At 40.3% G+C, this 15,697-nt stretch overlaps 1 protein-coding gene and 1 long non-coding RNA gene across 8 annotated transcripts in view; one reads left to right on the top strand and one right to left on the bottom strand.

Moving 5' to 3' along the window:
- Positions 1–15,697, top strand: part of utrn (utrophin) — a 193,250-nt gene that overhangs the window by 154,173 nt on the left and 23,380 nt on the right. For all 7 annotated transcript variants that reach the window (XM_014414047.4, XM_014414051.4, XM_014414048.4 and 4 more), the window contains 3 exons: positions 2,882–3,048; positions 6,581–6,692; positions 10,227–10,363. In XM_014414047.4, coding sequence (XP_014269533.3) covers positions 2,882–3,048; positions 6,581–6,692; positions 10,227–10,363 — 416 coding nt within the window. The remainder of the gene's footprint in view (positions 1–2,881; positions 3,049–6,580; positions 6,693–10,226; positions 10,364–15,697) is intronic.
- LOC143412610 (uncharacterized) lies at positions 3,504–15,181 on the bottom strand. Its single transcript, XR_013093133.1, has 3 exons — positions 14,957–15,181; positions 14,660–14,715; positions 3,504–3,918 (listed from the first exon to the last, which is right to left on the bottom strand). It is a non-coding gene; the product is annotated as an uncharacterized LOC143412610 (long non-coding RNA).

The following is a 15,697-nucleotide window of genomic DNA, read 5'->3' as shown; positions in this document are numbered from 1 at the left end:
AAGCCTCAAATGGCCTCCGGTGCTCTGCTGGCTGTCCTCTAGTGTTTTACTGCAGTCAGCTAACCATTTTTTGCGAGTTTACCTCTGGACATTACTGGCATTTAATGATGTCCTTATCCCCCCCAGAATCACTGTTTCATTCCTCTCACTCTTCCTCCCCCTGGCTCGTGCTTCGGTGGTCATAAATGGGAGCCAAACATTAAAATTAGGAAGCTATAAATTTCACTGATTTCCTGCCGCGCGCCTCCCAAAATAGCAGAGGGAGGCAGTTTTAAACTTTATCTCTCCCTCTGTTTTCTTCTCGAAATATTGCAAAGAGGCAAACACCTTGCTGCCTCGCCTTGATGTCATAATAATACGCACATATCCACAAGGAGATATATACATGCATGAGTGCACACACTAGCTTATATGGACATAAATTGCTCACAAACTTGGTCGTGAATTGCTGTGCCAGCTGTAGTCCAGTTGCTCATTAATCATTCAATCATCCAGCCGGGTTGGCAAGTGGAAACCAGGCAGACATAAACTCTCACACTCTCTCTTTTATTTACACATGCATACACATGGACGAGCAAAGCCCCATGCCACCTGTGTGTCAGTCAGCCCCATCAGTGACAGGGCAGTCGCTTATTCCATTTCCTTTAATGGGGTCTGTGATAAATGAGTTGCGCCGCCATAAATATAGCCTCTTTCGCCATTCCTTTGTTACTCTCCTTCATTTATCCATCCGTCCATCTATCTAGTCATCCTTCGAGACACCCAGCAATTAATCTGTAAGTGCTATAATTCTGCCGTTAGATGGTAAGTAGGAGGGAGAGAAGGCGCAGATCAGACTAATGTATGGGAAAGGAGAGATGGAGAGGTGGTGCATGGGAAGATCAAATGAAAGAGTGGAGGAGCGTTAAAGACCATTTGAGAAGTCATAAAGGTGAGGAATTAATTGGATGTGTTCTCATTTATGAATCTGAATCTTAAAAGCTGCCTTCAATTAAAAAAAACCCAAAAAACCCAAACCTGCCTCAGAAACATTAACAGTTACCAAACCCAAGGTTAATTTTTTTTAAAGTTAAACCTCACTTTAGTACTTTAAAGACAATGTCAGTGTAAAACCAGAGTTTCATAAAGAATACCAAAATATAGCTTTCTTTGATTACCTGCAGTTAATGATATATATGTTACATGGAGCATGTTATTATTTACAAGATTATAATTGAGTAAAAAGAGCCACCGATACAATGCATTTAAACTAGAGCTTCACCAATATCCAGTGTAGATATTTGCTGATTTACAGTATCGTCGTCTGCATTTATGACACAGTTAGGATAAATGGGAAAGGCTGAGAGTAAATGAGTACACCATGGCTTTTTGGGATAATTTGAAGGCAGTTTTGATTGATAAAATCAATGATGCCACATGTCAATATGTCCTGTCTTTGATCAGTGAGCTAAGTATTCAGCTGTTTTCCCTTTAAAGGTTATCAACCACATATTTAGATAATATTAAGGGGTTTTAAGGCCCGCAGACATATTTACAAGAGTCAGGAAGGATAGGGTTTTTCTCTGTCACCACACTCCTATAAACAGTGCAAATATTTCCCTTTTAGATTGGCATTTGAAGCAGAAAACGGGGATATTTGGCTTTTTGTTTGTTGAAATTTATCCTTTTTCTATCTGTTCCACAGATAATTTTAAATTAAGTGTTACTGTTCCACAATACCTTTATTTTGTTAGTTTAAACTTTGGGATGGTGAAGGAAAAAAAGCTTAGAAACCTGACTTTGATTTGAGTAGAAGTAAAAAAAAATATATATTCTGTTCAGTAAAACAAAAGCTTTGAAAGAAGGTAAAGACATCCTGACACTGCTTACATTGAGAGTCCAGCCAGAACAGGATTTCTTTGGTTTAAATTTGAGCTGGAATTTATTTTCAGAAGTATATGTAAATGAAGTCGAGATGCCGTATAGTCCTGCACACCATAAGCCTTGAAAAGGGATCAGGAGGAAACACACAAAGACATTTACTAATGTTATTCCTTTTGATTGTTTGCTCTTCTTGTTGCAAATGCATTCTGCCCTTTGCTGCCCTTTTGTGTGTCAGGCATGATGGAAAGGTTGCCTTTGATTTGTTTTGCAGTAATAGCAGCCATGTCAAAGCTTTGCTTCATGTGTTGACTTTTCCATTGGGTTCATTATTTTCTGCAGATGAGCAAAGATCCAGCTGAAAAACATGTTGTGAACATTCCTGTGTTGGATTACGGCACTTGTTGGAATCATTTAAAACATTTGATTAAGTTCTTTTAAGCTAATAAAGAACTTAAGTTATTGAAACAGGAGATAAGCAGACTGTTTACTCTGCAGTTTTCATGCATAGCACTGTACACGTTACACCCCCAAAAGTATAAAGCAGCACTTATGAGTAGGAGTTTAAGAGCATTTTTCAAAGGTATCTGCACAGAGCAACAATGCTGTTATCTAACAGTGCAACTATGGGGTATGTAGGGCAGAGAGGGTGTTAAAATCAATCATTGTTTACTGTAAGATATTTCAACCAATAAACACGAATAAAGAGCTCATAAAAGTTATTTAGTCTTGGTTCACAATTCAAGGCCTTAACGAGCCGCAGGGACTCATCACTTTAATATGTACGGTCATCTTAAATTTGTCTGCGTCTTTATTGCGTGTTTGGTAACAAGTCAGAAGTTATTGCCTGTTAGTTATTTCTGGTCTGCGTGTTTTTCTCCCATGCTGCAGAGGAGTGCCTTTTATATTTTATCAGCTCTCATTGCTGAACCTTTATTGAACTGTAAATCATATGATTGATAAACCTTTGATTTAAAAGCCTAATTCTTAATCCTGCCCCCTTGTTTTTTTAAATGTCCAGGTAAACAATAAGGTGGAGCTAAAGCCCAGAGAGTTCATTGACTGGATGCGTCTGGAGCCTCAGTCCATGGTTTGGCTTCCTGTCCTGCACAGAGTGGCTGCTGCAGAAACGGCGAAACATCAGGCCAAGTGTAACATCTGCAAGGAGTGTCCTATTGTTGGCTTCAGGTAAATACACATATTCCTATTTAGCATTCAGGTCGGCATTTGCGTAACATGCCAAATAAATAAAGGTGATAAAGTCTGCAACTTGTAACAGGCTCCACACACACACAGCAAATCTAGAAGTGTTCTGCATTGTTTTCTCCTGGTTGAGCATAAAGGGCAGGTCTGCTCTGGAGGGCAGGCATTTATCTAAATGTCAGCAGCTGATACACCACTGACTAAATACCATCCGGAGGTTTGCAGTGGAGCTTGCACAAGTACTCACAAACAAAATGACATCCTCATACACACAAACAGGTAGCACACAAACAGGTAGCTCACCACCAGATTCTCAAAAATTTTAAACAGCTGATCACCCAGCTAACAACTGGCAGTGATCCTGTGCAGTACTGACACTGTTACACACCGGCCCGAAGCCGGGGTGCAACACAACAAAAAGATAAACCCGATACATAATAACGACAAAAAAAATCACACCACGGCAGAATGACGAGAGTTGGTTAATTTATTTACTGAACAGGTAGCGAGCTTCAGGGTGGGCGATGCCAAAACAACAAACAAAACACACTAGAAAGAAAAACAGAGCTAACTTACCTCCCACGATCCCAAAACAAAATGCAATTCTCTAACCTGTCTCCCTACCCGAAACAGGAGAAAAGAGGGGAATAAAAGAAAACGGCTTCCCACCCCTACAGCTACCAAGCCCAGGTACAACCCCTTTTTCAGCATTAATATTGCAGCCCCGTGCAGTCACACACCACGACGGTCCCCAGACACACAGCTCACGGGAAACCAGGAAGTCTGCTCGCCGACCCAGTCCAACCCCTTTTGTAGCTGGCCTCTTTCCTTCCTCCACCAATGGGTGGCCTCCACCTGGAAACAAGCAACACTGAATACAAATACAAACAATAACAACACCGTACCGCAAATAATGACCCTGGGTCATAACAACACACACAAACACGTGCTCTAAATATTGCCTGTCTTTTATTTGGCTACTGCTCTTACTGAGTAATCACAGGTAGCGAAAGATCAACAGGTTTATTTATTTCAAAACAAAATTCAGGTTTTCCACTGGCCAGCATGATGGAAATGCTTTTTGTGTGGCCGGAGATGGTAATAACCCCACCTTTCTAAGTAAGGTTAGGTGGCAGGATTGCCTCCTTCGGATACCTTGCTTTGCCAGCAGAAAGAGAAATACGCTCAGGCATTTGATGAAGCACACATCTCCCAAGTTGTGTCATTGATCGATGAGAGAGCGCGATAGTGGGAAGGAAAGGCAGGGAGCAGGAATGAAAGGGGAGGAAAAATGCATAGCAGGCATTTTGTGTGGTCTTGAGACATGGCACCAACTGGGTTTCAAGTACTTTTCATGTTCTTCAGAATATCAGTAGGTTTAAAATTAGCCTCGGATGAGGAGGGTCGACATATACGTTTGATTTGACTGGGTGTATGTTAACTCAATTCTGCAAATTAGTGAGATAGGTTATATGCCACTGAGTCGTATTTGCACTCTTGGTACTTTGCATGTATTTTTTTTTCTTGCACTGTTGATTCTGACAGCAGTCATCACACTTTGTTACAGCAAAATCCTTGGGAGCCCAAAGGCTTTACATATTTTGTGGGGCTAAAAATTCAAAATGTAATAATAAGAATCGGAATGAATCGTAAACTAATTAGAGTTTATAGATGGATGGTTTGATTAAATTAATATATTTGTGGTTAAGTGGAAAATAGTTATTCACATTGGTTTTCTAAGTACTTTTCTTTTTCCCCAAAAAGAAGATAACAACTTGATAACAACCTTAATACCAAAGGTATTAACAGAACCCCCCCCCCCCCCCCCCCCAAGAAAGAAAACAACAACAAAAAAACGGCATTTAACTTAGATAAACCTGTGAAAATTACAGATTTATTCCTGTCTACAAACACAGAAATTTACATTAATTACCTGCATACAGAGACCAGGCGGAACTTCATGGATTAAAGCCGAAATTCCACAATTAGTGACAAAGTTGCTGCAGGACAGCAGTTTATCTGCAAGCGACAGAGTTGTGCTCTGTTTGTAATGTGTGTTTATAATTTAGATGTCAGTTACTTGGGAACCTTTGCCACGCTGTCTTTGAGTGATTAGCCACTGAGCTGGACTGAGTTTGGAGACAATTTGTCTCCCACTAGGGTGACCTGTGCAATATCCTTCAATCCAAAGTGCAAAACCCCCAACATCTGTCCGACCAGCCAGTCACTGCAACTACTTGGAATAAGTCGGCAGTTGCAAAAACCTAAATGCAGTCTTTTTTTCCCCCCTAATTTGAAGGAGGTTACCGTCCTACTTTAACCTCCTAAGACCCGAACTCTTCCACGGCATGCATTTTTAATTTCTCTTTGATATTTGGGCATATTGGGGCCCGATGAATGTAAAAACAAAGAATTACCAGATTATTTTAGTTTTTATGAAAAATAAGAGCCACATATGAGGATATTTGTTTAAAATTCTGATAGAACAGTAGCAGTATAATATCCTCGTAAGTGGATATCAGGCCCAAAATTGAGTATTTTGGTCTAAATAACCCAAAATGTGATGTCCACATATGTGGACGCCAGGTCCTAGGAGGTTAATGTTTTGAGACTGAGCCATTAATCGGCCATTCAAGGAACATTTACAACCAAGAGCATGGGCTTAAAATTACCAGTACGTAACTGAAGAGGCAATAATGCTAAACGCTAATCAGTTATCACCAAGGCTGCTGTTGCTGTTGGGTTTTTGTGGGGGGGGGGGGTGTTTCCACCGCTTGAGTTGATCCTACATTGATCAATAGCAAAAAGGAGATCACCAAACAATACAAGTTTGCTGGTTACCCAAAGTTGGCGAATTAAATGAGGGCCATCTCAACACCTTCTAAGTGAAGGTGACTCAAACCCCACCCCCATCCCCTTAACAGTAATATGCTATGTGTCAGTACATAATGGCAAATTTGACTTGGAGGTGTCATGCGCACTGTTGCATCCTTTGATATATAGCTCTCTTTCGTAGCTCATCAGTCAGCTAACCTTGGGAGAGCTGGAAAGGAGAGAAAGATAAAAGACTTAAGCTATTATGTCTGAATGGCTCCTGTCTCAATTTAGCTGTTAAATGGCCTTCTGGCTACAGCTGCTGCTGAGGACAACATCCCAACAGTTGTTGTCACATTGTTGTGCTTTGGTGAAAATCCAACTGTCTGTCGCTCTGTCAGCACATTTTGTGTGTGTGTGTGTGTGTGTGTGTGTGTATGTGCACGTGAATGTACTTTTGTGTGCACATAAACATATTCATGCAGCAAAGGTTGATGGAGTGACTCTGGAAAACAGCAGCTCTCCAGGTGACTCCGGAGTAGCCTGGAGAGGAGTCGTGTTGTAGTGGTGTATATGTGCCCACACACCCAGAAACACATCCTGAAGACATGAAAGTGACACACACACACACACACACACACACACACACACCGTCCCATCTCAACTTATCTCACTTTTCACCTCGCCCTCTCTCTGTCTCTAGGTATCGCAGTCTGAAGCATTTCAACTACGACGTGTGTCAGAGCTGCTTCTTTTCTGGGCGCACCGCCAAGGGTCACAAGCTTAACTACCCAATGGTGGAGTACTGCACACCGGTAAGAAAGTAACACACACACAGACGTTGCTCACTAACTCATCTCATATCTCTTTTCCACATGCTCACACATTCCACTCATCCATTTAATGAAAGCACACGAATCCGGGGTTCAGACAGACTTCAGGCTTTGGTTACCTCCTAACCCATCTTTCATTAAAACCGTTCCGTGCCTGATGTCATAAATCACTGACTCACACTCTTCCCACTCCTTGAATATTCATGTCCTTTTTTTAATACCCGTTAAGGGAAATCCGAAGTATTACAGCAGCACATTCATACATATTTTCATTTCCAATTTCTTTGCACTTAATGCATGCTGTTATTTTAATCTTCTAGTCATGTCTTACTCTCTGGTTTTCTTTGTCTGGGTTCAACCAGAGTTATTTATTAAACGTGCATTGTTTGAAAGTCATTTGCATTCATCTGCAGCTAAAGTAGACTGCACTCTTCTGGGAGGAAATTTTTTTGAACTTTGCTGGGAGTTTCTCTCTGACGTTCACAGCAGCCTCAGTGAGAAATTGTGATAGATCAAGCTGTAGACTCAGGATAGGTTCACTTCTAAAGTATTGGGTAGGGTTTAGGGCAGGAGGAGTCTAGAGTTAAAAAGTATGAAAATGCATCAGTTCCTAAATCTTTATATGATACCGCATATACATGATGAGAATGGTAACGTAGCATGATTAATGGAAGTTACTGGTAAGTATTTAGTGTATGAATTTTCTAATGAAACTGACAGACAGCATTTAATGTGCATAATACCTTGGCAGTCACCCAACGTGCTGAAGGTGGTTGGCATTTTACAGAGAAATCAGAAACTGCGTGTATCAGAGGGCACAACAAGAGGCAAACGTATCGGATGTAACGTAGATTAGAAACAGCCCGAATCAAAACACAAACAGACTTGTTCACATCACGTTATACTGACGACACATTTAGTGAATCTGAAGCATCTAGGCTTTAACTAACCTCTTTTTTTTCCCCTTTAAACTAGGTTCTGTCAACTGCAGAATTTCTTGTCGCCTCACATGCTGTTAAATTCCTTTGTCTTGTTTCTCAATCAGCCCTCCCGAAACACCCCTGGCTTAATTCCGAACGTACAAATGGTAAAATACTCAAGGTTATATTTTTATCCTTCCAAGCCAAAAATATTTCACTTCACAGCTAGAGATGAATATTGGAAAAACGGGAGCTTGGCAAAATTGAACGTTGCTCTTCTCCTCAATTAGGATCTAACACTTGTGGGCTGACTCTTTTCAGTATTGCTTAACGTCATACTTTGAGTGACTCGAGTTTCTCTCGACATTTCTCATTTCTGTCTTTTAATTTGCTTTTTCAATTTCCTAAATGGGATAGATATTGACTTTGGAGGAGTAGCTGTAGGGAGCAGTGATCACTCTTCCCTGAGTTAAAATGCCCAGCAGCTGCCTGACAGACTTGACTTTGAAAAAACATTATTTTATTTTATTTTTTTACTTTCAGCTGTGCTGCAGCAACAAACACTTAATCTGTTGGTTAATTATTAGTACTCAGCTACCGGGTAATCACTCAAGAGGTTACTGATTCCCTTCACTGAAAATAAAAATGGGGGGGGGGGGGGGAGAAGGCTTTTTCCCTTTTCCCTTTTCTTATTTTTTCTTAACATCAAAGGAGATTTTATTGAGGTCTTTCTCGGCCATTTGCACACATGTAAATGAAATGCAAATCAAATACAGCAAAGATAATTGAAACTCTGACTAAGATTGATCTGTGGATATCCACCTCTACCTCTGTTGGAGCCAAAGCGAAGGGAGGTACTTCACGGGTTGCCCAACAACCCATGCAGTGGAACAAGACAGACTTAGATATGATTGTGAACTCAAGGGGGCCACGCTCATGCAAGAGATATGATGGCAGATCTTGCCAGAGGGACAGTAATCAGTGTTGCAGAGATCTCTTTTCATGACAGCAGCCTGAAAAGTGCAATAACAAAACAAAAAACAAAGATTAAATGAATATTTTAAGTTGTCAGCCAGAGTATTCAGACTCGTGTCTGCTATAACAGCTGCAACTTTCAGTTTGCGTGCATGTGTCTGAAAGGATGTGACAGCAGCATAGTATCCACAGGTTTTTCAGCAAGGGAAATGTGTGAGGAGAAAGAAAGAGTGGATGGGGCTAAGTACAAGAACAACACAACATGGTGAAGCTGTGTTTTGCTCAAACACTGACGTAAAGCTTACAGCCAGATCAATAAAAGATCACGAAGAGAAACTTTGAAAGTTTTGACTCAAATCCCCGTGTAAAGCCCCAAAACTCAACTCCAGGTTCATAAACGCTACATATCCATCTCCACAGAGCTTTATTGAACCTCAGCACAGTGAGGACTGAGAGGAAATCACCCAGATCTTGCTGTTTCAACCTGAGAGATATAGATCTCTGACAAAATAATAAGTTGTGGATCACCTTATTGTCTCATTTTAAATCTCACAGTTCAGCGTAGCTTTATCTGCACCTGTGTAGTAAAAGTCAGACTTTTTTTAATTGTTTTTTTCTTTATTTCCCTCAAAAAAAAAACAAACACAAAAAACCATCAGCATGATATGTAATTATACTTGTGTGTCTCCCCATGCTCGAACCAAATTGTGTTTCAGTTTTATGCTTTTGAAAATATTAAGTCCATATTGAATAATAAACGCATTTTGCAGAGAGTTACAGATTTATAGCGGCTTTGGTGAGACTCACTGCGGTCATTTAATAAGATTGTTTTCTCATCTTTGTCATACTGTTTATTTTATGGCCACAATATTGTATTTTTTTTATTAGCTTATGATTTTTATGGGAGTGCTGTCTTCATATTTCTCATTGTCTTTGTCAGGGATATTAAACAACTTTGGGGCGTGATGTATTGATTACCGTAATTTCAAAGTTTTGAACTGTCCTAAGAGAATATTGTGTTTCAGTTTGACTGCGATTGCCTGTCTGGTCTTGTTATTGAAACGTCTTGACTCGTTTCCAACTGGGGTCTTATATCCCCCCCCCCAATGTAATAGAGGCAGTAGAATAAAAAATGCATGTCTCTCAATCCTCACAGGAAGGAGCTTACACACATGCACAAATTTTTCTCCAGCTTTAGTATAACTCTTCTGTAATTGCTGTTGGTTTGCTCAGGCTACCATCCTAAATTGTGTGGATTAGTCAATAAGCCGAGTGAACTCAATAGAGTCTGTTCATTTATGCATATCTATCAACTGTAGGAGCTGTGTATTTGCCTGCCTGCGTGTGTGTGTGCGCGCGTGCCCCTGTGTGTGTGTTTAGCAGTGGTTGTCTGCATCTTTTGGAAGGGATTTTCTCTCCCTGTGGTCAAACCCGTTTGGTAATTTACTGGTTGCTTGCGTGGCGGAAAGCGCACCTCTGCTAAGTATCTAATTAGCAAACACATTCTCTTACACACAAATGCTTATGTGTGCAGAAGAGACTGTAGAAATCTTTGAACTCATTGCACACTACAATAAATAATAAGCGACCCCCTGCCCATCTATGTTTTTTCCTCTTACAGACGACATCAGGTGAGGACATGCGTGATTTCACCAAAGTGCTGAAGAACAAATTCCGATCTAAGAAGTACTTCGCCAAACATCCACGGCTAGGTTACCTACCAGTACAGACGGTTTTAGAGGGCGACAACATGGAAACGTAAGTAACCCATAAGGTTTTTTATACGTGCTTTTGGATCACAAAAACTTTTCCATAGTTGCTATAACCCTTAAAGGATGTTTTGTGTGTCCACACTGTTGTTAAGGACTATTAAGCAGCAAGTTAACCCTCCACGCGCGATGCAATATCCTCACGCTGGCATTTCTATTTGTGCTACCATTAAGGTGTAGGAAGGCATAAGAAGACACACTGACAATTCCACCACATAAGCACTGATATAGTCTCAAGTTTTCAAACTGTTGCAACATGTCCCAGTGTATATCTGTATATCTCTGAGCTTCAGTGCTGGAGTAACATTAAAATGGTGATAAAACCTGATACCGACTGTACCCTCAACTCAGCTGCAGCAGCTTGGTTTTTGTAATCTGGTGCATGACTAGCCAAAGTGTCCCAAATATGGTGGCACGCATAGAGTTTGACGGCACATCATGTAGTAGACGCCGCAAGCATAAAAACACCATTAAAGTTCTTAGAGTCTTGTTTTGAGGGCATTGAGCCCCCCAGCATTTCTTTATATTTTGCTTTCAAGGAGACAGACTTTCTTTCACTTTCATTATAGTGGTCTTGAGTATCAGTTCTCCAGGGTTCTGAAGCTCTTTGAAAGTTTTTCTTTGACACTGGCTGCCTTTTGCTTATTTCACTCATTTTCAGTCCAGTCCTGTAACCTGGCCATTTTCAATGTTTTGGTTTTTCTATTTGATTTAGGTGCCTTTTTAATGCTTGAATGATTCATATGTCAGTGCTGAGTGGCTTAACAAACAAAGGATGAAACACTGAGGCGCCTACACACAACTTAGAATTTAAAATTGGTACTTTTCTATCTTTAAGCACTTTTTCACTTGCAGCCTGTCATGAAAACATATAATTTGTTCCCATTTCTTTAGTTCGTTTTATGAAAAATGGCAAAGATAACAGAGTTTGACAGGAATAAAATAGTATTTTTGCACCAACAAAGTGATTCCCAAAGAGCTATCGGCATAGTGTGAACTGTGTCTGTGGAAAAAAATAAATAAATTAAGGACACCGGACAAGTGGGAGACAAAAGCAGGGCTGAAAAGCAATCTTCAAAAGATGAACAGTCACTGAAAGTCATGTCCTTAAGAAATATGAAAAAATCCAGCAAAGACTTAACTCAAAGCTCAAACATGCATTTAGTCTTTCACTCCATTCATCTAAATTTGGGATTATTTGCTCAGATAGTCAACAACATGTTCAAAGGAGGACAGGGGACAGCTACAGCAGCAGTGCGTGTCTGCAGTTATCTGCATCTTATCAAAATTGATAGAATTATGAATTCACAAAGATGTGCAAAAGACAGCCAACCTCCACAGAGCTTTGGACTATCCTTCAGTAAGGGACAGAACTGTGGTGTTCGCTGCATAAGCAACAGTTAGCACTAACACTCTTTTTCTTAATTCTTAGAAATGGACCAATTGAATTCAAGCGGGTGCACTGTGGATCCTTTGTCTGCAGCACTGGCCCAGTGATTATGTCTAATTTATGTCCCTTCTGCTACCAGCCTTAAATCCTACTGAAAAGAGCCATTTAACTAGGCCCATATTATGTAGATACCCTACGTCATACCTTCCAGGAGGCTGTCTGAGTTACTGCCCCTTCAAACAAGAGACTCACAATAAAATAAAACGTCCCTCACTGTGCATTTTTGTCCCCCCGTTGTTTCCTTTTTTTTTCTTTGTTAGTATTTTTTTAATGTGCCATCACTCACTCACTCCTAATGCAACATTCATTTCCGTTGAACCATGTAGTTTTTTGCATCTTTTAAAGCAAAACAACTCTCGGCGCTGTTCACGTATGCACACACAATGAGTCACTTGTTCTCTCTCAATAAATTTTTCCCCGACTCGTGCGCAGTCACCGTTCAGATGGATTGCCGTACCGCTTTCATCCCTCCCATCCTTGCCTGTCCTCCTCACCTCCCACCTCGCTCCATTTTCACTTCTCTTCCTCTCTGACAAATGACTCCTGCAGAGCTTCTGGTTTGATAAATGTCTCTAAAAGGTAGTGAAATTACAGCGAAATGCAGGGAACTTTTCAAAATATGGCAGAAGCGAATGGAGACTTAAAGAAATTTAGGGCTATTTCATGCTCATCATTTTGTCTCTTTTACAGCATTAGGTCTCATCTGTGATCAGCGGGCCATCCATGTATCGCCACAGGCAAAGAAAGCAGCTTTTGAACCGCCTGTAAGATCTGGCCCAAACATAGCCAGTGTTAAGAAATGCTCCTGTTCATTTTAGCTCTGTATTGTCACAGTCTGGTGGCTTCTGCCATCTCTGCGTCATAAAAATGAATACCGTGACCTAAATTGAAATGGATTTTTCTGTAATTGGAACAAGGTCTGGGTTCCTGCTTTATAAGAGCTTTAATACAGATTAGGTAAACACCAGAACAATTGCAGTCATGTTTGTTGCAGTAAGATAATGCTTGTTTACAATTTTAAAATATACAGTTTTTAATTTCCAATTTGTTTTGCAGTTTTTATTTCTAAATATTAAGAGATTTTAAGTGTCACTCCAAACCTTTTTAGTGCGTTGTCAGTCTTCATTAGTCATCATAACAAAGGGAACTTTTAAGAAGTAGTGATTTTATAGTACTGAGCAGCAGAAGAGAAAATTAGATTGTCTGCTGAATAATCGCCCTCACTAATGCACTCGCTCTCTCGCGCTCCCTCTTCTCCACTCGTGTAACATTGTTTCTTTTTTGTTTTTTTGTTTAATTCCACCCACTCTCTCCACCTTGAGAGTGAGCAGAACACCACCTACTCTCACCTCCCACTTATATCTTTGCTTCATTTCACGGCAGATAGGATTTTTGATTCGTCGCAGCTATATTTGATAATGTGAAAGAACCATTCAAATGGTATTCCACTCAGTGTTAGGTTTTTTTGCTTTTCACCCAACCTTACTAGATGGAACAGATGAGTCTCTGTTGTATTAGGTCTCGCAGGAAGGTTAATGGTTTTGAATGTGGATTTGAAAGCTTGTGGGAGAATTTTCTTATATAACTAAAAGTTTTAATGGAATGATTTGACAAGGATAAATCAATAGCAGACTTTTAAAAGGAAAAGTTTTCTATTGTCATATGGCAGTAAAATAGTTTTTATATTAATTACATTAAGAAAAAAACTGTTTTATTATATATATGTTTGCTATTTTTAAATACTCAGTGGCCACTCAGTGGGAAGGGGGATAGCTCAGTAGGTAAAGTGGTTGCCCCATGATCGGAAGGTCGGGGGTTTGAATCCACTGAACGTACCCCTGAGGAAGGAACCGTCCCTACACACTGCTCCCCAGGCGCTGCAGTGGTGGCCACTGGTGGCACTGGTGCCCACTGCTGGTGAATGGGTTAAATGCAGAGGAGTAATTTCCCTACGGTGACTAACACATACACATTATACTTTGTTAGGTACAACTGTTCAAACTCTTGTTAGTTCACATATATAGACAAGATGACCTGCTGATGTTTAAACTGAGGAAAAGAACAAACTAAAGGTGATTTACATGACTTTGAATTAGACTTGTAGTCGAGACCGCCTAAACCGAGACCAAGACAAGACCAAGATCAGAGGGTATCGAGACAAAGACCGAGACGAAAAAAGTCAGCCAGATGCTGCTTCGTTTACGGGTGTCAGGCATATTTGTGTTTTTGCTTTCGCACAGCACAGGAGGGATTGGAGCATAGCTGAGCCACTGTGTGAGAGCTGAGCAGCGAAAGGAAATTAAGTGAGGGTAGAAATGACTGAAAGATTAATAGGCTCTGTTTTGAGTTTTGTTAAAAAAAGAATGACTTCACATAGGAAAAAAATATATATCACATATGCAGGACACCTTAAACTAGGTTTTTAATTAAGCAGCAAGGCAGAACAAAGTCGGGGCTGTATCAAGACACATGGACTAAACCCCAATTCAACCAGACCCAGAACTGATCCGGAATTAAAACAGGACTACAACAGTTCAAAATCAGGACTACTTAGGACTTCACCAAAACAGAACCACAATCACAACTACATGATAGTAGCACTAAAAATCATCATAGACCTGCACTACACTCATTTTTTAATTTACCAAAGTCCACTATTTAGATTGAGAAAAGTTTATGTAATTATTTAGCCTTGTTGTGCAAACAAGCCTGCATAACTTAATAAATATAGAATTTGAAAAGTAACAAATGGTATCTAAGAAGAAACACTAGGTACTGGATACATGTTCTCATGAGTTTTGGTAAACAACCATTTGACTAACAGGTCTGTCTCACCTGGTTCTTGTTCCATCTCTGTTCTGTCCTCATTCTCCTCTCTCTCCCTCTGTGTGCTGACAATCAAGCCAAACACCAACATCATCAAATATACAGTTAAAACCAGATATTTACAAACTCTTCAGCTAAAAACACAAACACTTTTTTAATTGTAACATCAAATCAGACTAAATGTTTAGTTTTTTAGTTTGATAAATATAAAAACATTTGTTAAATTTAAGAGTAAAGAGAGAAATTGTCTGTATTTCTTAATTGTAAATGGCACCAAATTGTATTCAAAATGATTTGCTTTGGTACCTGGTCAAACTTAAGCTCTCCTCTGTCTGCAGCAAACTCGCAGGCAGCAGCTTCTCCCCCCCTTGTTTTCTTTATTTCCAGAGTTCATCTAAAGAGTGAAGTTTTCTCACTGAATAGAGGTTGCAGAGATATGTATGAAAGGAAACACATCTGCAATCTGCAAAGCTATCTATCTTTGCAGAGCTAAAGACTAATGTCGGTCTCCTGAAAGGCGAGATGAGCACAACGAGTATTCCTCCAGGCAAAGATTTAGGCGGGGGTGTGTAAAATGCTGCAGCACTGCCTCCAAGAAGTTAGCTCAGCCTGCCATACCGACCCCCATCTCGTCTTTTTTCTCTCTCTCCTCTCCTCTGTCTGAATCTCCTGTTACATTTTGAATTCTCCTCACAGCTACAGAAGTGTGACTACGCTGGCTGCCCCGCTGTGAGAAACATAACCACCGTGCCTCACGTCTCCCTCTGATTTTCTTTGCTTTAATGTGGGAACAAAAGCGCGAGGCAACAGAACGTCAACCTCAACTGTTATCTTAACAATTTCTAGCCAGCCTCCTTTGTGAAAACGGCACATTTCTTTGTGTTCTTGGGATTAGAAGGTGTCCCGTTTGTTTACAAATGGCAATTTTGTGTTCTGGGTCGCTAAAAATAGCAGCAGTTATTGTGGGCTGGAAAGCAGAAACTTTAAAAGACTTGCATCAGTGTTTTCTTAGCAAAACTCGATGACCCGTATCTTCGTTTGTGTGCT

The sequence above is a fragment of the Maylandia zebra genome, linkage group LG15, assembly GCF_041146795.1.
Source record: "Maylandia zebra isolate NMK-2024a linkage group LG15, Mzebra_GT3a, whole genome shotgun sequence".
Taxonomy (NCBI): domain Eukaryota; kingdom Metazoa; phylum Chordata; class Actinopteri; order Cichliformes; family Cichlidae; genus Maylandia; species Maylandia zebra.
This window is presented reverse-complemented; position numbering and strand designations above follow the sequence as displayed.